General features: G+C 44.2%; 1 protein-coding gene across 3 annotated transcripts in view; it reads left to right on the plus strand.

Annotated features, from left to right (window-relative positions):
• Positions 1 to 25,457, plus strand: part of rgs6 (regulator of G protein signaling 6) — a 143,362-nt gene that overhangs the window by 8,435 nt on the left and 109,470 nt on the right. Inside the window, exons 1-3 of one of the 3 annotated variants that reach the window (XM_055885684.1) lie at positions 5,747 to 5,793; positions 5,888 to 6,237; positions 13,308 to 13,470. In XM_055885684.1, coding sequence (XP_055741659.1) covers positions 13,387 to 13,470 — 84 coding nt within the window. In that variant the 5' untranslated portion in view covers positions 5,747 to 5,793; positions 5,888 to 6,237; positions 13,308 to 13,386. Of the gene's footprint in view, positions 1 to 5,746; positions 6,238 to 13,307; positions 13,471 to 25,457 lie in introns of those variants that run through there. The other 2 variants (XM_055885683.1, XM_055885685.1) reach the window with 2 other exon arrangements.

The raw sequence follows: 25,457 nt of genomic DNA on the forward strand, positions 1-25,457 counted from the left end.
GATAAAATCAATCACTAACGTTTGATGATCTTCATCAGATGACACTCATAGTACTTCATGTTACACATTACATGCATGTTTTGTGCGATGAAGTTCATATTCATATCAAAAAATCTGAGTTTACATTGGCGCGTTACATTCACTAGTTCCAAAAACATCAAGTGATTTTGCATAGCCACATCGTTTCAACAGAAATACTCATCATAAATGTAGATGATAATACAAGTTATAAACATGGAATTATAGATATACCTCTCCTTAATGCAAACGCTGTGTCAGATTTCAAAATAACTTTACGGAAAAAGCAAACCATGCAATAATCTGAGACGGCGCTCAGAACAATAGTCAAATTATCCGCCATGTTGGAGTCAACAGAAACCAGAAAATGGATGATAAATGTTTCCCTACCTTTGATGAACTTCATCAGAATGCAGTCGTAGGAATCCGAGGTCCACAATAAATGCTTGATTTGTTCGATAATGTCCGTTATTTATGTCCAATTAGCTACTTTGGTTAGCGCGTTTGGTAAACAATTCCAAAGTCACAAAGGTCGTCCACTATAACGTGACGAAATGTCCAAAAGTTCCGTAACAGTCAGTAGAAACATGTCAAACGATGTACTGAATCAATCTTTAGAATGTTGTTAACATACATCTCGAATAACGTTCCAACCGGAGAATTACATTGACTTCAGTTGAGCGATGGAACGGAGCTGCCTATCACGTGAACGCGCGTGTTCAATGCGTGGTCACCTCATGGCAGTGTTTATTCATTCCTGTCTCCTTCGGCCCCCCTTCACATTAGAGTCCTCAGACAAAGTTCTATTGACTGTTGACATCTAGTGGAAGCCGTAGGCTTACTCATCCATATCTCGCTGTAATTTCATTGGGAGCTTGGTTGAAAATCTAGCAGCCTCAGAAAAAATCCAAACAGGAAGTGGAACTTCTCAGGTTTTTGCCTGCCATATGAGTTCTGTTATACTCACAGACATAATTCAAACAGTTTTAGAAACTTCAGAGTGTTTTCTATCCAATACTAATGATAATATGCATATATTAGCAACTATGACTGAGGAGCAGGCCGTTTACTCTGGGCACCTCTGTGCACCTTTCATCCAAGCTACTCAATACTTCCCCTGCAGCCATAAGAAGTTAACAAGAAACTTGTGGAGTTGTTGAAAATCGAGTTTTAATGATTCCAACGTAACTGTATGTAAACTTCCGACTTCAACTGTAGCTTATCTAGGGTGTAATCATTAGTCCAGCAGTTGCAAATGAGAATTTCTATTGGACAGATTCAGGTATTTTTATCTCTGTTTTGATTGCTTTCATTTAGGAAACGTTTTTCAACAGAATCGGCAGAATGAATGCACCCCTGATCAAGCGTAAACACAGTTCGCTTTCATAGCAGTCACGTTGTATTCCTTCTCGCATCTATGCGCTCTCCTCCTCTCACCTTTTCCCTTCGCTTGTGGACTTCAATGAACAACACATCAGCTGTATGTGACCAGGCGAAACAATCTATAAAAACCAAACTATATGATAACCGCTACTCACAGCCTACATCGTTGTCACCATATTAGCTAAAGTAACGTCCTAGTCAACATAATAGTTAGTAAACCCGTTACGTTACAGTGTATAGTCAGTAAGCAGGTACTCTGGCGGTCCCCGGTGGCAATAAATTAATAACACCAAAAGCTTACCTTGACTTGGAGGAGTTCCAGTGTTGTGTTGGATAGTCATAGCCAGCTAGCTAACATAGCATCCCTCTTTTTGAGCTGGGTGCTTGAGTAACGAAACTAGCCAGCTGCATTTGCTAGCTAAGTAGGTGAAACAGAATGTGATTTTTGGGGGGGAAATCTCTCTCTTTCTCTTGCTTCTCCTTTTGTTGAAAACTTTTCAACTATTGTCTTTCTCTCTCTTTGAGTCAACTACTCACCACATTTTATGCACTGCGGTGCTAGCTAGCTGTAGCTTATGCTTTCAGTACTAGATTCATTCTCTGATCCTTTGATTGGGTGGACAACATGTCAGTTCACGCTGCAAGAGCTTTGATAGGTTGGAGGACGTCCTCTGGAAGTTGTAATTACTGTGTAAGTCTATGGAAGGGGGTGAACCATGAACCTCCTAGGATTTGTATTGAAGTCAATGTACCCAGAGGAGGACGGAAGCTAGCTGTCCTCCGGCTACACCATGGTGCTACCCTACAGAGTGCTGTTGAGGCTACTGTAGACCTTTGCAAAACAGTGTGTTTTGATCAATTATTTAGTGACGTGAATATATTTAGTATAGTTTCATCTAAAAAGGATAACCTTTTCAATGTTTTAACATTTTTATGAAATTCACTGAGGAGGATGGTCCTCCCCTTCCTCTGAGGAGGAGCCTCCACTGACACACACACACACACACACACACACACACACACACACACACACACACACACACACACACACACACACACACAGTTTCCTCTGAGAGTCCATCCTTGCATCATCTCTCCAACTAAGAGAAACTTCTCACCAGACAAACTTTACATCCTCCTCCTCTGGGTGTGTGGTAGAGCAGTGAAGGGCCGGTTGGCTGTGTTTAAACTTATTACATAAAGGGATGAAAAAGACAGGGAGAGAGAAAGGGGAACGAGAGAGAGAGAGAAAGGGGAACGAGAGAGAGAGAGAGAGAGAGAGAGAGAGAAAGGGAGACGAGAGAGAGAGAGAAAGGGGAACGAGAGAGAGAGAGAAAGGGGGACAGAAGAGAGGGATAGAGAAAGGGGGACGAGAGAGAGAAAGGGGGATGAGAGAGAAAGGGAGACGAGAGAGAGAGAAAGGGAGACAGAATAGAGGGATAGAGAAAGGGGGACGAGAGAGAGAGAAAGGGGGGCGAGGGAGAGAGAGAGAAAGTGGGACGAGAGAGAGAGAGAGAGAAATGGGGACAGAATAGAGGGATAGAGAAAGGGGGACGAGAGAGAGAAAGGGGGGCGAGGGAGAGAGAGAGAAAGGGGGGCGAGGGAGAGAGAGAGAAAGGGGGACGAGAGAGAGCGAGAGAAAGCGAGACGAGAGAGAGAGAGAGAAAGGGGACAGAAGAGAGAGAGCGAGAGAGAGAGAGAGAGAGAGAGAGAAAGGGAGACGAGAGCGCGAGAGAGAGAGAAAAGGGGACAGAAGAGAGCAAAGAGAATATTATATCAGTAATATGCCTGAGGAGCCAGTCTCAGTGTGTGTGTGTGTGTGTGTGTGTGTGTGTGTGTGTGTGTGTGTGTGTGTGTGTGTCTGTGTGTGGCTCACTGCGTGTAATTCCAACAATCTATTTGGAAAATAAATCTAATAGAAAAAGTGAATAAGCTCATTTAATCCCCTTTGCATTCCAGGGCCATTATTTATGCTGTAGTCATGGTAATTTACATCTACACATCCAGTCCCATTATTTAAGCTGTCATGTTGATTTATCTCAACACACTCATCACTCACTTTAGACTTAATAGACCCCAGGAAGAGCAGCTGCTGCTCCTAATGGGGGTCCAAATGGGGGTCCTAATGGTGATTCTAATGGAGGTTCTAATGGGGGTTCTAATGGGGATCCTAATGGGGGTTCTAATGGGGATCCAAATGGGGGTTCTAATGGGGATCCAAATGGGGGTCCTAATGGTGATTCTAATGGAGGTTCTAATGGGGGTTCTAATGGGGATCCTAATGGGGGTTCTAATGGGGATCCTAATGGGGGTTCTAATGGGGATCCAAATGGGGGTTCTAATGGGGATCCAAATGGGGGTCCTAATGGGGATTCTAATGGGGGTTCTAATGGAGGTTCTAATGGAGGTTCTAATGGAGGTCCTAATGGGGATCCTAATAGGGGTTCTAATGGGGATCCTAATAGGGGTTCTAATGGGGATCCTAATAGGGGTTCTAATGGGGATCATAATAGGGGTTCTAATGGGATCCTAATAGGGGTTCTAATGGGGATCCTAATAGAGGTTCTAATGGGGATCCTAATGGGGGTTCTAATAGGGGTTCTAATGGGGATCCTAATAGGGGTTCTAATGGGGATCCTAATAGGGGTTCTAATGGGGATCCTAATAGGGGTTCTAATGGGGATCCTAATAGGGGTTCTAATGGGGATCAGAATAGGGGTTCTAATGGGGATGCTAATAGGGGGTCTAATGGGGGTCCTCATTGGGATCCTAATGAAATTCAAGGAGTGATGATGAGGAGTGATGCACAAATAGACTCATGTTTTTTTCAAGACATCCCTCAGCTCCAGACCCATCCCTCCGCTCCAGACCCATCCCTCCACTCCAGACCCATCCCTCCAGACCCATCCCTCCGCTCCAGACCCATCCCTCCACTCCAGACCCATACCTCCAGACCCATCCCTCCACTCCAGACCCATCCCTCCAGACCCATCCCTCCACTCCAGACCCATCCCTCCACTCCAGACCCATCCCTCCAGACCCATCCCTCCACTCCAGACTCATCCCTCCACTCCAGACCCATCCCTCCACTCCAGACCCATCCCTCCACTCCAGACCCATCCCTCCACTCCAGTCCCATCCCTCCACTCCAGACTCATCCCTCCACTCCAGTCCCATCCCTCCACTCCAGACCCATCACTCCACTCCAGACCCATACCTCCAGACCAGACCCATCACTCCACTCCAGACCCATCCCTCCACTCCAGACCCATCCCTCCACTCCAGACCCATCCCTCCAGACCCATCCCTCCACTCCAGACCCATCCCTCCACTCCAGACCCATCCCTCCACTCCAGACCCATCCCTCCACTCCAGACCCATCCCTCCACTCCAGACTCATCCCTCCACTCCAGTCCCATCCCTCCACTCCAGACCCATCACTCCACTCCAGACCCATACCTCCAGACCAGACCCATCACTCCACTCCAGACCCATACCTCCAGACCCATCCCTCCACTCCAGACCCATCCCTCCAGACCCATCCCTCCACTCCAGACCCATCCCTCCAGACCCATCCCTCCACTCCAGACCCATCCCTCCACTCCAGACCCATCCCTCCACTCCAGACCCATCCCTCCACTCCAGACCCATCCCTCCAGACCCATCCCTCCACTCCAGACCCATCCCTCCACTCCAGACCCATCCCTCCACTCCAGACCCATCCCTCCACTCCAGACCCATCCCTCCACTCCAGACCCATCCCTCCACTCCAGACTCATCCCTCCACTCCAGTCCCATCCCTCCACTCCAGACCCATCACTCCACTCCAGACCCATCACTCCACTCCAGACCCATCCCTCCACTCCAGACCCATCCCTCCACTCCAGACTCATCCCTCCACTCCAGTCCCATCCCTCCACTCCAGTCCCATCCCTCCACTCCAGACCCATCCCTCCACTCCAGACCCATCCCTCCACTCCAGACCCATACCTCCAGACCCATCCCTCCACTCCAGACCCATCCCTCCAGACCCATCCCTCCACTCCAGACCCATCCCTCCACTCCAGACCCATACCTCCAGACCCATCCCTCCACTCCAGACCCATCCCTCCAGACCCATCCCTCCACTCCAGACCCATCCCTCCACTCCAGACCCATCCCTCCACTCCAGACCCATCCCTCCACTCCAGACCCATCCCTCCACTCCAGACCCATCCCTCCACTCCAGACCCATCCCTCCACTCCAGACCCATCCCTCCACTCCAGACCCATCCCTCCACTCCAGACCCATCCCTCCACTCCAGACCCATCCCTCCACTCCAGACCCATCCCTCCACTCCAGACCCATCCCTCAGCTCCAGACCCATCACTCAGCTTTATACCAATGTACAGGTGGGGAGACGCTTTGTTATTTTTTCCATTAAGGATTCTAGCATTTTTCCTTTTTCCTGTTCACTCACTCACTCACTCCCTTTCTTCCTCATAGAAACACACACTCAGAAGTGTACACGCGATGATCCTCTCTTTTCGTACGTACCTGACTGCTCTACTCTACACAGAGACCACCCACGCCACAGCCCAGCGCACAGAGAGACAGAACGAGAGAGAGAGAGAGAGAGATAGAGGGGGGAACGTTACACCCTCCCAGCAGCTGTCTCTGATCCAGCAGCTGTGCACCGCTTTTCTTTTTCTTCTCCTGTTCTCTCCATCCATCTCTCTCCATCACTCCTTTTGACTCGCTCCTCAAGCCAATTAGATCACGAACATGCTGTGTGCTTGTTGCTAGGGGGGGAAGAGAACCAAGAAGAGTGGACCAGCCGATACTTTGTTGCTAAGGTAATGAACGCTTGTGAGAGGTGTGAAAGACAATATTGAATTTTGTCACTGAGGTGTTTGTGTGTGTATGAGAGAGAGTGTGTGTATATCGATGCAGCAGTATTGCCAGGTGAGTATGGGAGTTATGTTACGTGTGTGTGTGTGTGTGTGTGTGTGTGTGTGTGTGTGTGTGTGTGTGTGCGCGCGTGCATGTGTATTGGGACAAGAGTGGTCCATGGAGGATTTGGGCTGTGGATAGAAGCAGCTGTATACTCAACAAGCTCTCACAGTTTCACTGCAGAATCCAACATTTGTCCTTTAAACGTCAAATTCTGAAGGTTAAGTTTAGGCATTAATTCCGAACGGTTACTTTATGGGTTAAGGTTTGTGATAGGGTAAACAATAAAGCGCGTAGAACTGGGATTGAACATCCGCGTTTCGTAACACCCTCACCGTTGCTCCAAATGGCCGATTTTGAAGTAATCTCCCGACGCCCAACATACCTGGAGGGACATTTCATTTTACAGTGGATCTTGAGCGACCTGGTTGGTGTAGTTCCTGGATTGCAGCACAGCACCGAGAGAAAGCTAAACAGCTACTACAGCCTGGGAATCTCTCTCTCTCTGTCACTCTTCATGTCTCTCTCTCTCTCTCACTCTCTCTCTCTCTTCGTGTGTCTCTCTCTCTGTCTCTCTGTCTATCTGTCTGTCTCTCTCTCTCTCTGTCACTCTTCATGTCTCTCTCTCTCACTCTCTCTCTCTCTCTCTCCGTGTGTCTGTCTCTCTGTCTATCTGTCTGTCTCTCTCTCTCTCTCTGTCACTTCGTGTTTCTCTCTCTGTCACTCTTCGTGTCTCTCTCCGTGTGTCTCTCTCTCGTCTCTCTGTCTATCTGTCTGTCTCTCTCTCTCTCTCTGTCACTTCGTGTTACTCTCTCTCTGTCACTCTTCATGTCTCTCTCTCTCTCTCTCTCTCTCACACTCTCTCGCTGTCTCTCTCCGTGTGTCTCTCTTTCGTCTTTCCATATGTCTCTGTCTATCTGCCTGCCTCTTTCTCTCACTCTCTCTCTCTTTCTCAGTGGCTGTAGCTCTCTTTCTCTCTCTGTAATCGTGTGTGTGCGTGTGCGTACGTACTGTATGTTCCTACCTACATGTTGTGACATCCATAGGACTGCTCCTGTCCTCTCCAACACACACAGAGAGAAAGATGAGGTTATTGATATAAACCAGGTGATATTCTACAGGGGTTATTGATATAAACCAGGTGATATTCTACAGGGGTTATTGATATAAACCAGGTGATATTCTACAGGGGTTATTGATATAAACCAGGTGATATTCTACAGGGGTTATTGATATAAACCAGGTGATATTCTACAGGGGTTATTGATATAAACCAGGTGATATTCTACAGGGGTTATTGATATAAACCAGGTGATATTCTACAGGGGTTATTGATATAAACCAGGTGATATACTACAGGGGTTATTGATATAAACCAGGTGATATTCTACAGGGGTTATTGATATAAACGAGGTGATATACTACAAGGGTTATTGATATAAACCAGGTGATATTCTACAGGGGTTATTGATATAAACCAGGTGATATACTACAGGGGTTATTGATATAAACCAGGTGATATTCTACAGGGGTTATTGATATAAACCAGGTGATATACTACATGGGTTATTGATATAAACCAGGTGATATTCTACAGGGGTTATTGATATAAACCAGGTGATATACTACAGGGGTTATTGATATAAACCAGGTGATATTCTACAGGGGTTATTGATATAAACCAGGTGATATTCTACAGGTGTTATTGATATAAACCAGGTGATATTCTACAGGGGTTATTGATATAAACCAGGTGATATTCTACAGGGGTTATTGATATAAACCAGGTGATATTCTACAGGGGTTATTGATATAAACCAGGTGATATTCTACAGGGGTTATTGATATAAACCAGGTGATAGCTTACATGGGTTATTGATATAAACCAGGTGATATTCTACAGGGGTTATTGATATAAACCAGGTGATATTCTACAGGGGTTATTGATATAAACCAGGTGATATTCTACAGGGGTTATTGATATAAACCAGGTGATATACTACAGGGGTTATTGATATAAACCAGGTGATATTCTACAGGGGTTATTGATATAAACCAGGTGATATACTACAGGGGTTATTGATATAAACCAGGTGATATTCTACAGGGGTTATTGATATAAACCAGGTGATATTCTACAGGGGTTATTGATATAACCCAGGTGATGGTTTACGTTGAGGCTATTTGGGTATTCATCTCATCTCTTCCTCTGCTCGCCACAGCTCGCTGCAGACGCCAATATTGTGACAGGTGTCCGACCGTCAGGCGCCAACTGGCAGCAGCATGCTCGAGAGGCAGAAATGCCTGGAGCTCTGAAAAGAAGGTGGAATGGGAATCACACTATCTGAGAGTTCCAGGCAACATTACGGTCTGGAATGCTGGAATAATGTTGTCTATAAATAGAACGTATAAATAAATGGAACTTATAAATAATGGAGCCAATGTGTGACATCAAAGTAAAAATGTCACTTCTGTTGTTACAGGAATAAGATTCTAGATAGGCACAATGAGACCGTAACTCCTAGCAACAACAAAAGATCTACATGTCATTCAAATTGTCACATGAAACATGTGAAAGGATATTTACAGTGAAAGGATATTTACATGCCTACTATTCATACCCTCGCTTCATTCCAGCTAGTTAGATGTGCAACCACTGACCAACTATAGTTAGGGGCATATCACTAGTCCAGCAATAGATACTGTTGTTTTGGTTGTGTAGCATCATTTAATACGTTTACCAATGGATAGTTAGGTAGCTAGGACACGGCAGTCAGCTAACCATTTACAGTAACAGCAGTTCATTAATAAGTCCATACACACTAAATCTTATGCAGAAATTGAGAAAATCGTACCTTGGCACTGTGGCATGGTATGGGCAGCTATTAATCAATTCATTAATAGATAATAGATTAATAGCCTGGAGTTAGAAAGGTTACCTCCTACTTTGAAAGGACAGGAAGTGTTAGCTGTGTACTTGACCAGGCATTCAACATTTAACCCCATTTAACCCACATGTGATCATTGAAATATCAAGTTGTTTTTTATTTTTATAGGCAAAAACAAAAAAACAAGCCATTTTTGTTTTTTTTCGATTTATATTCAACAACGAATAAACCTCCCATTTTCAAGTTCCCAATTGCTTTGTTTTAACTCGGAAAACAAACAATCAAAACATACACAGACTGTAATTTTACCTCGGGATTCTTGATTTATTGTTGTCTATGATGTAGGCTAATTATCTTAACCGCAATAACAACATAGACACCAGAATGTTATGTCAATCCGCGAGATCAACATTAATTCCAGCACTTTGGCTGTTGTTAAATCACGTTCCATATCACACAAGCTCTTTATCACAGAATCAGCTGATGTTGCTGGCAATAATGTCCTCTAGTAACAGCTAGACATCAAACCAGCGTTGTGTAATTATTGAAGAACCCTGTTAATGACAGTATCGATTTCTGTTTTATTAATCATGTTAAAGTTACTTTCTGTTTGAAGCATAGGAATTTTTCACATTCGTAATGTCTGCCCATGAAAACTGTTTTCACACTGTAACATAGGGAGATACGAAATGTTATGAGGTCACAGTACACAGAAAAATACAATAATATCCAGGAATTTAACAGGATCAAGGTCAATGTGTAATTCAATTGTTAAATGCTTAGAGTATGATATAACAACAAACAACAGTATCACAAATGTACGGAAAGAAAGGTAATGTTTTATGCCACAGATTCCACGCATGAGAAAAGGTTTAAACAGGTTTTAATTCAACTCACAAATTATAATGAATGTATCTATGTTCCCCTTAATATCTTAATGTATTCACGTGAAAAAAAAGCACATTATTATTATTATTGACTTCGTAACAGCTCCAAACAGTTATCCACGACAAGAAATGTGCACTGGTACCCTAGTTCATAGAAAGACCCAAATGATGCACTGGTACCCTAGTTCATAGAAAGACCCAAATGATGCACTGGTACCCTAGTTCATAGAAAGACCCAAATGGTGTTTATCTGCATGATGCCTGGCCAGTGGTGATTTTAGCATGTAAATCTTGGTGAGGCAATATCCCCCAATTTTCTTTTGATGCATGCCAACAAAGCTACTACACAACACAATACTCAAAAATACATAAATTGCTCTATAACGGTGCCAAACGGTGCCCACAAACTGATATGGCCTAGATAAATCTGTCCCAACAGCAGAGTCCCAACAGCAGTCCCAACAGCAGTCCCAACACCTTACCACTGCTACACCTGGCTGTCAGCAGAGCCTTCTCTGGCAGTGAAACAGTTCATTCTGCCTCATTTTACTGCCTTTAAAAACAAAAAACATAGTTGATATGGCTGACTTGCACATGTGGTTTCTACTGACAATTAAGATGTACAAACTATGCCATAAGGGGATGACGAGCGGATAAGAGGCAATCCGTTATTTTGATTAAGACATTAATAAGCGAGCTAGGACAGATGTAGTTTTTGAAATGTAAAGCAACAGAATTCAGAACATAGGCCATTCAAATATATTTTTGATTCTTCAAAGTAGCCACGCTTTTCCTTGATGAAAGCTTTGCACACTCTTGGTATTCTCCCAACCAGCTTCATGAGGAATGCTTTTCCAACAGTCTTGAAGGAGTTCCCACATATGCTGAGCACTTGTTGGCTTATTTTCCTTCACTCTGCGGTCCAATTCATCCTAAACAATCTCAATTGGCTTGAGGTTGGGTGATTGTGGAGGCCAGGTCATGTGAAGCAGCACTCCATCACTCTCCTTCTTGGTCAAATAGCACTTACACAGCCTGGAAGTGTGTTGGGTCATTGTCCTGTTGAAAAATACATGATAGTCCTACTAAGTGCAAACCAGATGGGATGGCGTATCGCTGCAGAATACTGTGGTAGCCATGCTGGTTAAGTGTGCCTTGAATTCTAAATAAATCACAGACCGTGTTACCAGCAAAGCACCCACACACGGTGGGAACCTCACATCCGGAGATCATCCGTTCACCTACTCTGCGTCTCACAACGACATGGCGTTTGGAACCAAAATCTCAAATTTGGACTCATTAGACCAAAGGACAGATTTCCACCGGTCTAATGTCCATTGCTCGTGTTTCTTGACCCAAGCAAGTCTCTTCTTGTTATTGATGTCCTTTAGAAGTGGTTTCTTTGCAGCAATTTGACCATGAAGGCCTGATTCACGCAGTCTCCTCTGAACAGTTGATGTTGAGATGTGTCTGTTACTTGAACTCTGTGATGCATTTATTTGTGCTGCAATTTCTGAGGCTGGTAAATCTAATGAACTTATCCTCTGCAGCAGAGGTAACTCTGGGTCTTCCTTTCCTGTGGCAGTCCTCATGAGAGTCAGTTTCATCATAGCGCTTGATGGTTTTTGCGACTGCACCTGAAGAAACTTTCAAAGTTCTTAAAATGTTTCCTTATTGACTGAACTTCATGCCTTAAAGTAATGGACTGTCATTTCTCTTTGCTTGTTTTAGCTGTTCATGTCATAATATGTGCTAGATATTTTAACAAATAGGGCTATCTGTACACGACACCTATCTTGTCACAACACAACTGATTAGCTCAAACGAATTAAGAAGGAAAAGAAATTCCACAAATTAACTTTTAACAAAGCACACCTGTTAATTGAAATGCATTCCAGGTGACTACACAATGCCACAGATGTCTTAAGTTTTGAGGGAGAGTGCAGTTGGCATGTTGACTGCAGGAATATCCACCAAAGCTGTTGACAGAGAATTGAATGTTAATTTCTCTACCATATTTCTCTACCAATTTCTCTCTCCAACATCATTTTAGAGAATTTGGCAGTACTTCCAAATGGCCTCAAACCCGCAGACCACGTGCATGGCGTTGTGTGGCCGAGGGGTTTGCTGATGTCAATGATGTGAACATTGTGTCCGATGGTGGGGTTATGGTATGGGCAGGCATAAGCAATGGACAATGAACACAACTGCATTTTATCGATGGCAGTTTGAATGCACAGAGACACAGTGATGAGATCCTGAGGCACATTGTCGTGCCATTGATCCACCGCCATCACCTCATGTTTCAGCATGATAATGCACGGCCCCATGTCGCAAGGATCCGTACACAATTTCTGGAAGCTGAAAATGTCCCAGTTCTTCCATGGCCTGCATACTCACCAGACATGTCACCCATTGAGCATGTTTGGGATGCTCTGGATCGAAGTGTACGACAGCATGTTTCAGTTCCCGCCAATATCCAGCACCTTCTCACTTCCATTGAAGAGGAGTGGGACAACATTCCACAGGCTACAATCGACAGCCTGATCAACTCTATGCGAAGGAGAAGTGTCGCGCTGCATGAGGCAAATGGTGGTCACACCAGATACTGACTGGTTTTCTGATCCATGCACCTACTTTTTCTAGTGACCAACAGATGCATATCAGTATTCCCAGTCATGTGAAATCCATAGATTAGGGCCCAATTCCTTTGTTTAAATTGATTCATTTCCTTATATGAACTGTAACACAGTAAAATCTTTGAAAGTGTTAGATGTTGCACTTATCTTTTTGTTCAGTATAATTTAATCCATTTTGAATTCAGGATGTAAAACAACAAAATGTGGACTCAGTCAAGGGGTATGAATACTTTCCGAAGGCACTGTATATCAGATGGATCTAATGGTTTCTTTTCTCCCGTCCTTCTTTCCTCCACCATCCGCCGAGACAGAGGAAAGGAAAGAGAGTGAGAGAAGGGTTGAGAAAGACAGAAGAGACAATTTCAGTGTAATAGTATTGTGTTCTTATTTCCTCCCCCCATCCTCTGACAGGGAAAAATAAAGAGATGGAAGAGAGACGGCTATATGAGATGGATCTAATGTCTCCAGTAACAGAGAAAAGAGAGGGAGAGAGAAAGGGATTGAACGAGAAGAGAAGAGACAGCTATGAGAAGAATCTAATGTTTTCCTTTTCTCTCAGCCTCCAGTGACAGAAGAAGAAAGAGTGCAAGAGAACAAAGGATAAAGAGAAGAAGAGAAGACATCGGTCCGGCTACAGTATGAACCAGTCCAACCAGGGCCCGAGTGGCGTGGGGACAGCAGACCCTGACGAGGACTCTCCCAACATGATCGTCTACAGAAAGGTAGGACGACACCACTGGTCTTTCTAACATTATGTTGTGGAAAGGTTGTGTGAAAGATAGACACTGGCGTCTCTTACATTATGTTTGCAGTGGAACAGCACACAGTGACCACTGGCCTCTCATCTCAACTAGCATGTTGTGGGAGGGTTTCATAAAGGCTGTTAAAGAAACATGCATTGTGTACAACAAGTTTATGACTAAGGCAGGATTACACTGGCTTTTTCGCATCCTAAATAAGTTCCTTGCTTCCTTGCTCTAACTCCAGAATCATAAATATTTGAGGTGCTGCTGTAACCCCAAAGTGTCAATATGATTAAAACAGAAACCTGTGTATGTCTGTGTGTGCGTACTCGTGAACCAAATCTCACTCTCGCCAGAATTGAGCAACATAATTCCTGTGTGTGTGCTGGCCAGCTACTCCCTTTGTTTCTGGAGACACGTAATTAAAAAGGAACTAACGAGTATGGAGAAATAATGAAGAGGAGGAGGAAGAGCATGAAAGAAAGTAGATGATGGGAGGAGGGAGAGGGGAAATTAAAGAATGGAAGGAAAGAGGAAGGGAAGTGAAAGAAGGAAAGATGGGTAAATAGGGAGCGAGAAAGAGGAGAGTAGGAAGAAAAGGAAAGACACTCAGTGTTAAATGACATCCACTTTAGCCGACATCCACAAAACATGTCCGATGTGGAACTGCGTTAGAGCTGTCAAATCCACAAGTAACTCCCGGAAATTCTACCACAGACGGAAGGGCCGACCCAGAAACGTCACAGGGGCTATAAAGCTGAAGCATTCCGTTTAGAACGTTCTCTCACCACCATATATGGTAACGAGAGGAAGTCCAGTTAGAGTTGGAGAGGATGGAAGTAGGTAAAACTGGGCTGACATGCTGCTAAATTTGTCATCGTTGAAACATTTGATCTATCTCAATACGTTTCTGTTCCCAAAACTAGAATCTGTTGGTAACACAGTGTACTAGGTTTTTATAGATTTGGACGCTTTGCTAAAGTGCAAAGTCGAATTGAGTTTGTCCACACATACACTTCACAGAGGAGGCGTTCCCAAACGGAAATATGCAAATACATGCTACAACTCGCCAATAGGATCTTGCCAGGTCATGCTTAGCTTTGCCCACGTCCTTGTCTGTTCTGCCCACTATGCTTTGTTTGTTCCCAATGTAAATGACACAGATTAACTATACTATATATACATACGTATGTGGACACCACATCTAATTTGTGGATTCGGCTATTTCTGCCACACCCGTTGCTGACAGGTGTATAAAATCGAGCACACAGCCAAGCAATCTCCATAGACAAACATTGTCAGTAGAATGGCCTCACTGAAGAGCTGTGATTTTCACCGTGGGACCATCATAGGATGCCACCTTTCCAACGAGTCAGTTTGTCAAATTTCTGCCCTGCTAAAGCTGTCCCGGTCAACTGTAAGTGCTGTTATTGTGAAGTGGAAATGTCTAGGAGCAACAACGGCTCAGCTGCGAAGTGGTAGGCCACACAAGCTCACGGAACGGTACCACCGAGTGCTGAAATGCGTAACACGTAAAAATTGTCTGTTCTCGGTTGCAACACTCACTACCGAGTTCCCAACAGCCTCTGGAAGCAATGTCAGCACAATAAATGTTTGTCGTGAGCTTCATGAAATGGCTTTCCGTGGCCGAGCAGCCGCGCACAAGCTGAAGATCACGATGCGCAATGCCAAGCGTCGGTTGGAGTGGTGTAAAGCTCGCCGCCATTGGATTCTTGAGCAGTGGAAACACGTTCTCTGGAGTGATGAATCACGCTTCACCATCTGGCAGTACGACAAATGAATTCAGGTTTGGCGGATGCCAGGAGAATGTTACCTGCCCCAATGCATAGTACCAACTGTAAAGTTTGGTGGAGGAGGAATAATGATCTTGGGCTGTTTTTCATGGTTCCAGCTGGGGCCTTTAGTTTCAGTGAAGGGAAATCTTAACGCTACAGCATACAATGACATTCTAGACAATTCTGTGCTTTCAACTTTGTGGCAACAGTTTGGTTATGTTGGTCACGACTATATGTTGGTCAGGACACATTAACAGAAATCCTTGTTTGTAAGTTCGAACACTGGACTGCAACGTGTGATCTACACCTTGATTTCATTTAATTATTTTTCAATTTGAGTGTAATTATTTATATATACAATACCAGTTCAAGTTTGGACACAGCTACTCAAGGGTTTTTATTTATTTGTTACTATTTTCTACATGGTAGAATAATAGTGAAGACATCAAAACTATAAAATAACACAAATGGAATCATGTAGTAACCAAAAAACTGTTAAACAAATCAAAATATATGTTATATTTGAGATTCTTCAAAGTAGCCACCCTTTGCCTTGATGAAAGATTTGCACACTCATGGCATTCTCTCAACCAATTGTGCTTTGTTAAGGGTTAATCTGTGGCGACAGCTTCGGCACTCAAGGTCTCCAGTCTGCTTATTATTACGTACACCTGTCACCATCGTTACGTGCACCAGCGCCTCATCAGACTCACCTGGATTCCATCACTTCCTGATTACCTTCCCTATAACTGTCACTACCTTTGGTTCTTTCCCTGGGTGTTATTGACTCTGTTTATGTGTTTCATGTCTATACAACACCCTGCATCCCACTGCTGGCTTGCTTCTGAAGCTAATCAGGGTTGGTCCTGGTAGGTCCCTGGATGGGAGACCAGATGCTGCTGGAAGTGGTGTTGAAGGGCCAGTAGGAGGCACCCTTTCTTCCGGTCTAAAAAAATATTGCCCTGTGTAGGGTGTCGTTTTTCGGATGGGACGTTAAACGGGAGTCCTGACTCTCTGTGGTCACTAATGATCCTATGGCATTTATCGTAAGAGTAGGGGTGTTAACCCCGGTGTCCTGGATAAATTCCCAATCTGGCCCTCATACCATCATGGTCACCTAATCATCCTCAGATTACAATTGGCTCATTCATCCCCCCTCCTCACCACTTGCTTTCCGACTCCCAGCGTCTACGTTACAATTTGTGTAATTTCTTTCCTTCTTAATGCGTTTGAGCCAACCAGCTATGTTGTGACAAGGTAGGGGTGGTATACAGAAGATATACCTATTTGGTAAAAAACCAAGTCCATATTATGGCAAGAACAGCTCAAATAAGCAATGAGAAATGACAGTCCATCATTATTTTAAGACATGAAGGTCAGTCAATGCGGAACATTTCAAGAACGCTGTGATGAAACTGGCTCTCATGAGGACCGCCACAGGAAAGGAAGACCCAGAGTTACCTCTGCTTCACAGAGTTCAAGTAACAGACACATCTCAACATCAACTGTTCAGAGGAGACTGCGTAAATCAGGCCTTCGTGGTCGAATTGCTGCAAAGAAACCACTACTAAAGGACACCTATAAGAAGAAGGGACTTGCTTGGGCCAAGAAACACGAGCAATGGACATTAGACTGGTGGAAATCTGTCCTTTGGTCTGATGAGTCCAAATTTGTGATTTTTGGTTCCAACTGCTGTGTCTCTGTGAGACGCAGAGTAGGTGAATGGATGATCTCTGCATGTGTGGTTCCCACCGTGAAGCATAGAGGAGGAAGTGTGATGATGTGGGGGTGCTCTGCTGCTGACACTGTTGGTGATTTATTTAGAATTTAAGGCACATTTAACCAGCATGGCTACCACAGCATTCTGTAGCTATATTCAATTGAGATGGTTTGGGATGAGTTGGACCGCAGAGTGAAGGAAAAGCAGCCAACAAGTGCTCAGCATATCTGGGAACTCCTTTAAGACTGTTGGAAAAGCATTCCAAGTGAAGCTGGTTGAGAGAATGCCAAGAGTGTGCAAAGCTGTCATCAAGACAAAAGGTGGCTATTTGAAGAATCTCAAATATAAAATATATTTTGATTTGTTTAACTCTTTTTTTGGTTACTACATGATTTTATATGTGTTATTTCATAGTTTTGATGTCTTCACTATTATTCTAGAACGTAGAAAATAGTAAAAAATAAAGAAAAACCCAATGAGTAGGTGTGTCCAAACTTTTAATGGTCCTGTATGTTACGTTTGGTATGGTTACAAAACACCAGAACAACTCTAGAAACACACACACGCACAGGCGTACACTTCACTCATGCATGTTCTCTCATACAGTGTAGCTCTATAAAATCTCTAAGATGTGTTTTTTTTGTAACAGATGTTTTATCTTTAGGAGTAGGGTTTGTGTTAACAAAATAATCAGTTTTTCATTCCTACCGTTTATGTTTAACGTTACAGATGTAGGATCTTAATTTGAGCCAGTTTTCTACAGCAGGGGTTGACACATTTTTCATTAGGGCAATTCAAGTCTGAAGTCTAAAGATATTACAATCTTTAGAAGCCTTATTAAACCATGAATACACTACAAGCTTGTATTTCCAGAAGTGCAGGACAATTCCTACAACAACAGGATGATCAAATTAAGATACAGCATCTGTGCTGCAGGGAGCTGTTAGCTGATCCCAGATCTGTGCCTAAGGAAACCTACTCTCTTCCATCCAATGGTGGAAAAAGTACCCAATTGTCATACTTGAGTAAAAGTAAAGATACCTTAATAGAAAATGACTCAAGTAAAAGTGAAAGTCACCCAGTAAAATACTACTTGAGTAAAATTCAAAAAAGTATTTGGTTTTAAATATACTTAAGTATCAAAAGTAAATTTAATTGCTAAAATATGCTTAATAAGTATCAGAAGTAAAAGTATAAATCATTTAAAATGTCTTATATTAAACAGACCAGACGGCACAATTGTATTACTGGATATCCAGGGGTACACAAACACTCAGACATCATTTACAAACGAAGCCTCTGTGAGTCCCCCAGATCAGAGGCAGTAGAGATGATACTTTTGATACTGTTAACCATGAGATTCTCATCACAAAATTGTCCAAGTTCAACTTTTCCCCCGATGCCTTGAGATGGATGAAATCATACCTTGAAGGCAGAACTCAGTGTGTCAGAGTGAGCAATGAGCTGTCACCCACTCTTAGCTATGATGTGGGTGTGCCCCAAGGGTCAATACTGGGGCCCCTCCTGTTCAGCCTGTACATTAATGATCTGCCTTCTGTCTGTACTGGGTCTGAAGTTCAAATGTATGCAGATGATACAGTGATATATGTGCATGCAAAGAGCAAACAACAAGCTGCACAAGAACTCACTACTGTAATGGTCCAGGTTACAAAGTGGCTCAGTGACTCGTGTTTGCATCTCAATGTGAAAAAAACTGTTTGCATGTTCTTCACAAAGAGGGCAACAGATGCTACTGAGCCAGATGTCTATGTGTCAGGGGAGAAGCTCCAGGTGGTATCTGATTTTAAGTACCTTGGCATCATACTTGATTCCAACCTCTCTTTTAAAAAGCATGTGAAAAAGGTAATTCAAATAACCAAATTCAACCTAGCTAATTTCCGATTTATACGAAATTGTTTGACTACAGAGGTAGCAAAACTGTACTTCAAATCTATGATACTCCCCCACTTAACATACTGCTTGACTAGTTGGGCCCAAGCTTGCTGTACAACATTAAAACCTATTCAGTCTGTCTACAAACAGGCTCTCAAAGTGCTTGATAGGAAGCCCAATAGCCATCATCACTGTCACATCCTCAGAAAGCATGAGCTCCTGAGTTGTGCAATACTTGTGCAATACACCGATGCATGTCTTGTATTCAAGATCCTAAATGGCTTGGCTCCCCCTCCACTCAGTATTTTTGTTAAACAGAAAACCCAAACATATGGCAGCAGATCCACAAGGTCTGCCATGAGAGGTGACTGTGTAGTTCCCCTAAGGAAAAGCACCTTTAGTAAATCCGCTTTTTCTGTGAGATCTTCCCATGTCTGGAATACACTGCCATCAGACACACATAACTGCACCACATATCACACTTTCACAAAATGCTTGAAGACATGGCTAAAGGTCAATCAGATTTGTGAACATGGTCCCTAGCTGTGTGTTGCCGCTTTCCATGTCTGTTGTCTGTAACTTGTGAGGTGTGGAAACACTTTGTTGCTTTTATGAATTTTGTCTTGCTGCTTTTTGTTCTATGTTGCTCTGTCTGTATGCTACGTCTTGCTTGTCCTATGTTGCTATGTCTGTATGCTATGTCTTGTTCTATGTTGCTATTGTCTATATTGTAATTGTTTTTAATAACCTGCCCAGGGACTGCGGTTGAAAATTAGCCGTCCGGCTAAAACCGGCACTTTTACTGAAACGTTGATTAATGTGCACTGTCCCTGTAAAAATAAACTCAAACTCAAACTCAGATGATGAGGGATGTTCTCCTGATAAGTGCATGAATTTAACCATTTTCCCATACAGCTAATCATTCAAATGTAATGAGTCGTTTTGGGTGTCAGGGAAAATGTTTGCAGTAAAAAGTGCAGTATTTTCTTTAGAAATGTAGTGGAGTTAAAGTACAAGTTGTCCAAAATATAAATAGTAAAGTTATGTACAAATGCCCCCCCCCCCCCCCCCCCAAAAAAAACGACTTCAGTAGTACTTTAAAGTATTTTGTCACTGAAGTACTTTCCACCACTGCTTCCATTCCATCCATAGAACACAGAACAGTTAGAGAGAGGAGGAGAGAGGGATTCTCTTCTCTGCTAGCTACACACCCTGGGAGCCATTAGTCTGTTAGACGAATGGCATCAGCCTCTCTTTTCCTCTTTCTCTCTCCCTCGTTCCAACCCTGCTCTTCTCCCTCCTTTTATGGTCTAAAATTGATGAGAGACTGATGGAATCTGCCATCTCTCTGCCTCTCTCTCTCTCTCTCCATCCCTCTGTTCTCTTCTCCCTCTCTTTCTTATATTGGAGTTCTGAGAGAAGCTTATTGCCAGGAGACATAGTGGTTGGTTCTCCCTATTCCCTATATTGTACCCTACTCATATGGGCTCTGGTCAAATGTAGTGCACTATAAAGAGAATAGGGTGCCATTTGGGATGCACCCCATGGTGTCTCTTCTACAGCCCAGCTGTCATTTTCAATTTACCTCAGTGAAGCTTTTACAGGAGCAGTTTACCTCAGTGAAGCTTTTACAGGAGCAGTTTACCTCAGTGAAGCTTTTACAGGAGCAGTTTACCTCAGTGAAGCTTTTACAGGAGCAGTTTACCTCATTGAAGCTATTATAGGAACAGTTTACCTCAGTGAAGCTTTTATAGGAGCAGTTTACCTCAGTGAAGCTTTTACAGGAGCAGTTTACCTCAGTGAAGATATTATAGGAACAGTTTACCTCAGTGAAGATTTTACAGGAGCAGTTTACCTCAGTGAAGCTAAAAATTCGACGAGCAGGCTTCAACTATACTCTTTGATTCTGTTTCAGACGATTTAGCTGAGAGATGAATGAGTGTTGTGTTGCTCTGGGACTAATGAGGATTTAGCTGAGAGATAAATGAGTGTTGTGTTGCTCTAGGACTAATGAGGATTTAGCTGAGAGATAAATGAGTGTTGTGTTGCTCTGGGACTAATGAGGATTTAGCTGAGAGATGAATGAGTGTTGTGTTGCTCTGGGACTAATGAGGATTTAGCTGAGAGATAAATGAGTGTTGTGTTGCTCTGGGACTAATGCCTGTAGTCTCAGTCTAGCACGTTGATTATATTGTGGCTACCTCCCAAATGGCATCATATACTCTATATAGTACACTACTTTTGACCAGAGCCCTAGTGCACACTGCACTACAAAGGGTTTCATTTGGGATTCACACAAAGAGTTCAACAGTGGGTATGTCTTCGACCCTTGGCATTTGGTGTGTCATTCTCTCTTCCACAAGATTAGCTGTGTCCTGTGGTCGTGGAGCTATTCTTCTTCTGACTTCCTCACTCCTGGGACTCACCCCCCCCCTCCCCCATCTCTCTCTCTCTCTCCCTCCCTCTCTCTCTCTCCCTCCCTCCCTCCCTCCTCAAGACGTTTTCTCTGAGTTGAAGGGCAGAGCACCGTCTGTTTAGTCAGACTGCCCCAGTCCATTTTAACACAGTCGCAACAGTGTGTGTGTGTGTGTGTGTGTGTGTGTGTGTGTGTGTGTGTGTGTGTGTGTGTGTGTGTGTGTGTGTGTGTGTGTGTGTGTGTGTGTGTGTGTGTGTGTGTGTGTGTGTGTGTGTGTGTGTGTGTGTGTGTGTGTGTGTGTGTGTGTGTGTGTGTGTGTGAGAGAGAGAGAGTAAGTCTGCTGTTTGCCTGTCTGTCTGTCTTCATGTCTGCCCATCTCTGACACTGAGTGACTAAACACATCTAATAATAGCAGGAAGTCTCAGCAAGTAGATAAAGGAACTGTGACATCACCACAGTCGGAGTCCAGAACACAGCTGTAATTGAATTAAGATCACAGAGACAGTCTTCCCCCCCTACACCTCATAGTAGATTCTTACTGAGGAGAATCCTTTCACAGGACACACGTTCTATAGTTAAACCTCTGTGGGTTGTCAGGGAGATTCTGTGCTCCAAACCTCACTTGTTTCCCGTCCTCAGACAGGATGAGATTAGGATGTGTTGTATCGGGGTCCAGAGTCACATACTGTACACTTCAGCTCGATGGCATGCAACTTCTCCATCTCTTCATTACGTGTCTCGTCCAGCCCAGATAGTATTCTCCTCACAGTAAACACACACATGCTATTGTTATATCTGATATTAGATCAGTTATTGGTGGGTGGAAGGCTGCAGAGGGAACGGGAGCTCTCAGTGTGTGACAGCTGATCAAGCTCAGTGCTTCTCCTCTGTAGCTCAGTGCTTCTCCTCTGTAGCTCAGTGCTTCTCCTCTGTAGCTCAGTGCTTCTCCTCTGTAGCTCAGTGCTCCTCCTCTGTAGCTCAGTGCTTCTCCTCTGTAGCTCAGTGCTTCTCCTCTGTAGCTCAGTGCTTCTCCTCTGTAGCTCAGTGATTCTCCTCTGTACCTCAGTGCTTCTCCTCTGTAGTTTAGTGCTTCTCCTCTGTAGCTCAGTGCTTCTCCTCTGTAGCTCAGTGCTTCTCCTCTGTAGCTCAGTGCTTCTCCTCTGTAGCTCAGTGCTTCTCCTCTCTAGCTCAGTGCTTCTCCTCTGTAGCTCAGTACTTCTCCTCTGTAGCTCAGTGCTTCTCCTCTGTAGCTCAGTGCTTCTCCTCTGTAGCTCAGTGCTTCTCCTCTGTAGCTCAGTGCTTCTCCTCTCTAGCTCAGTGCTTCTCCTCTCTAGCTCAGTGCTTCTCCTCTCTAGCTCAGTGCTTCTCCTCTCTAGCTCAGTGCTTCTCCTCTGTAGCTCAGTGCTTCTCCTCTCTAGCTCAGTGCTTCTCCTTTGTAGCTCAGTACTTCTCCTCTGTAGCTCAGTGCTTCTCCTCTGTAGCTCAGTGCTTCTCCTTTGTAGCCCAGTGCTTCTCCTCTGTAGGTCAGTGATTTCCTGCTCCAATTCTTCAATGAGCCCTTCAGCCTGGCCTCTCTGCTGCTTTCTGCTTTTTCCTCAATCACCTTGACGAGCTCAGCCTCACCTCGACGAGCTCAGGATCACCTTGACGAGCTCAACCTCACCTCGACGAGCTCAGCCTGGCCTCAACACTTTCTGCTCTGTCTTTCTCGGCATCTCTCTTGCTGAGTATCCCTGAGTGTTTGATCCTCTTCAACTTCTGCAGTCTCTCCAAAATCATCTTTCCCAGCTGAGCCTTCCTCTCTCCACAGTCTTCCTCTATGGGGACAGTCTCTCTCCACAGTCTTCCTCTATGGGGACAGTCTCTCTCCACAGTCTTCCTCTATGGGGACAGTCTCTCTCCACAGTCTTCCTCTATGGGGACTGTCTCTCTCCACACTCTTCCTCTATGGGGACAGTCTCTCTCCACAGTCTTCTTCTATGGGGACAGTCTCTCTCCACACTCTTTCTCTATGGGGACAGTCTCTCTCCACAGTCTTCCTCTATGGGGACAGTCTTGTGGTCTGTCTCAGTGCAGCTCTGACACACATCTGGGAGATCCTGCAGAAGAGCTCCAGGGGTCCCATGTGCTTCTGAAACACCTCGTCTTGCAGGTTCTCCACAGGTTCTCGCAGGTTCTCCACAGGTTCTCGCAGGTTCTCCACAGGGTCGATCAGCTTATGTCTCTTCAAGGCTGCCAGTCTATGATGAGGCTCCAGGTGAGTTTCACAGTTAAAAGAGACCAGACACACCAGGCAGGACTTCAGGACATTGTGCTCCCCCTCAGTGCAGACGTCACAGGGCACACCTCCAGGTTTAACGAGGGGTCTGAGGTGATAGGTGTGTCTTTAACTGGAGCTGATTTCTTAAAGAGCAGCCGTTTCAGAAATCAACGTATTCACGCTGAGATCAGGTCTCCTTTCAAATGTCTTTTTACACAGTGGACATTGGCACCGGTCAGTGTTATCCCAATACACGCTGAAACAGGCCTTGCAGAAGTTGTCCACATGGGGTGTAGACTGGGTCAGTGAACTCATCCAGGCAGAGAGAGCATTCAGAGCTACACTTCAGATGGGAGAAAGCTGGAGGATGCCATTGCTATAAGAACAAAAGTACTGTCAAACTATTGTAATTCACAGTTGATCGTACTACTATTGTAAAAGCTTAACAAGGTAGAGTCAACTGAATGGCGTTGCACGAGCAGCATCGCAGATATTGCGACAAGTGATAAACCACATACAGCATTAGCTTAGCATTAGTGTTAGCCTCAGAGTGTTTTTGGGGTTCACTCGTACACGTTCACACTCTACATATTCCCATTCTACGTAGACTCTGGGTTTTGGAGTTAAACGGAAGATAATGCTCCTGCTCTACCATGCTGTTGTGGGAATATTTAAGATGAATACCTTCATATTCGGTGAGGAGTTATTTCGGCATATTTTCTATGTTTCCTCTTTCTCTAACGCACATGATTTGCAGCTTTCTTCTGATGCCCTTGACACACACACACAAAAAAAATGTACAGTCAATGTACAGTCAATAACACACTATAAAAATCTATAAAAATCTATGTACAGTGTGTGTAAATGTAGAAAAGTAAATAAATAGGCCATAGAGGTGAAATAATTACATTTTAGCGTTAATACTGGAGTGATAGATGTGCAGATGATGATGTGCAAGTAGAGATACTGGGGTGCAAAAGAGCAAGAAGATAAATAACAATATGGGAATGAGGTAGTTGGGTGAGCTATTTACAGATTGGCTGTGTACAGGTACAGTGATCGATAAGCTCCTCTGACAGCTGATGCTTAAAGTTAGAGAGGGAGATATAAGTCTCCAGCTTCAGTGATTTTTGCAATTGGTTCCAGTCATTGGCAGCAGAGAACTGGAAGGAAAGGCAGCCAAAGGGGGTGTTGGCTTTGGGGATGATCAGTGAGATATACCTGCTACGGGTGGGTGTTGCTATGGTGACCAGTGAGCTGAGATAAGGTGGGGCTTTACCTAGCAAGGACTTATAGATGACCTGGAGCCAGTGGGTTTGGCGACGAATATGTAGCGAGAGCCAGCCAACGAGAGCAGACAGGTCGCAGTGGTGGGTGGTATATGGGGCTTTGGTGACAAAACGGATGGCATTGTGATAGACTACATCCAGTTTGCTGAGTAGAGTGTTGGAGGCTATTCTGTAAATGACATCGCCGAAGTCATGGATCGGTAGGATAGTCAGTTTTACGAAGGTATGTTTGGCAGCATGAGTGAAGGAGGCTTTGTTGCGAAATAGGAAGCAGATTCTAGATTTACCTTTGGATTGGAGGTGCTTAATGTGAGTCTGGAAGGAGAGTTTACAGTCTAACCAGACACCTAGGTATTTGTAGTTGTCCACATATTCTAAGTCAGAACCGTCCAGAGTAGTGATGCTAGTCAGGCGGTCAGGTGCGGGCAGCGATCGGTTGAAGAGCATGCATTTAGTTTTACTTGCAATTAAGAGCAGTTGGAGGCCACGGAAGGAGAGTTGTATGGCATTGAAGCTCGTTTGGAGGTTAGTTAACACAGTGTCCAAAGAAGGGCCAGAGGTATACAGAATGGTGTCGTTCGCGTAGAGGTGG

Source organism: Salvelinus fontinalis, chromosome 27, assembly GCF_029448725.1.
Source record: "Salvelinus fontinalis isolate EN_2023a chromosome 27, ASM2944872v1, whole genome shotgun sequence".
NCBI classification, from domain to species: domain Eukaryota; kingdom Metazoa; phylum Chordata; class Actinopteri; order Salmoniformes; family Salmonidae; genus Salvelinus; species Salvelinus fontinalis.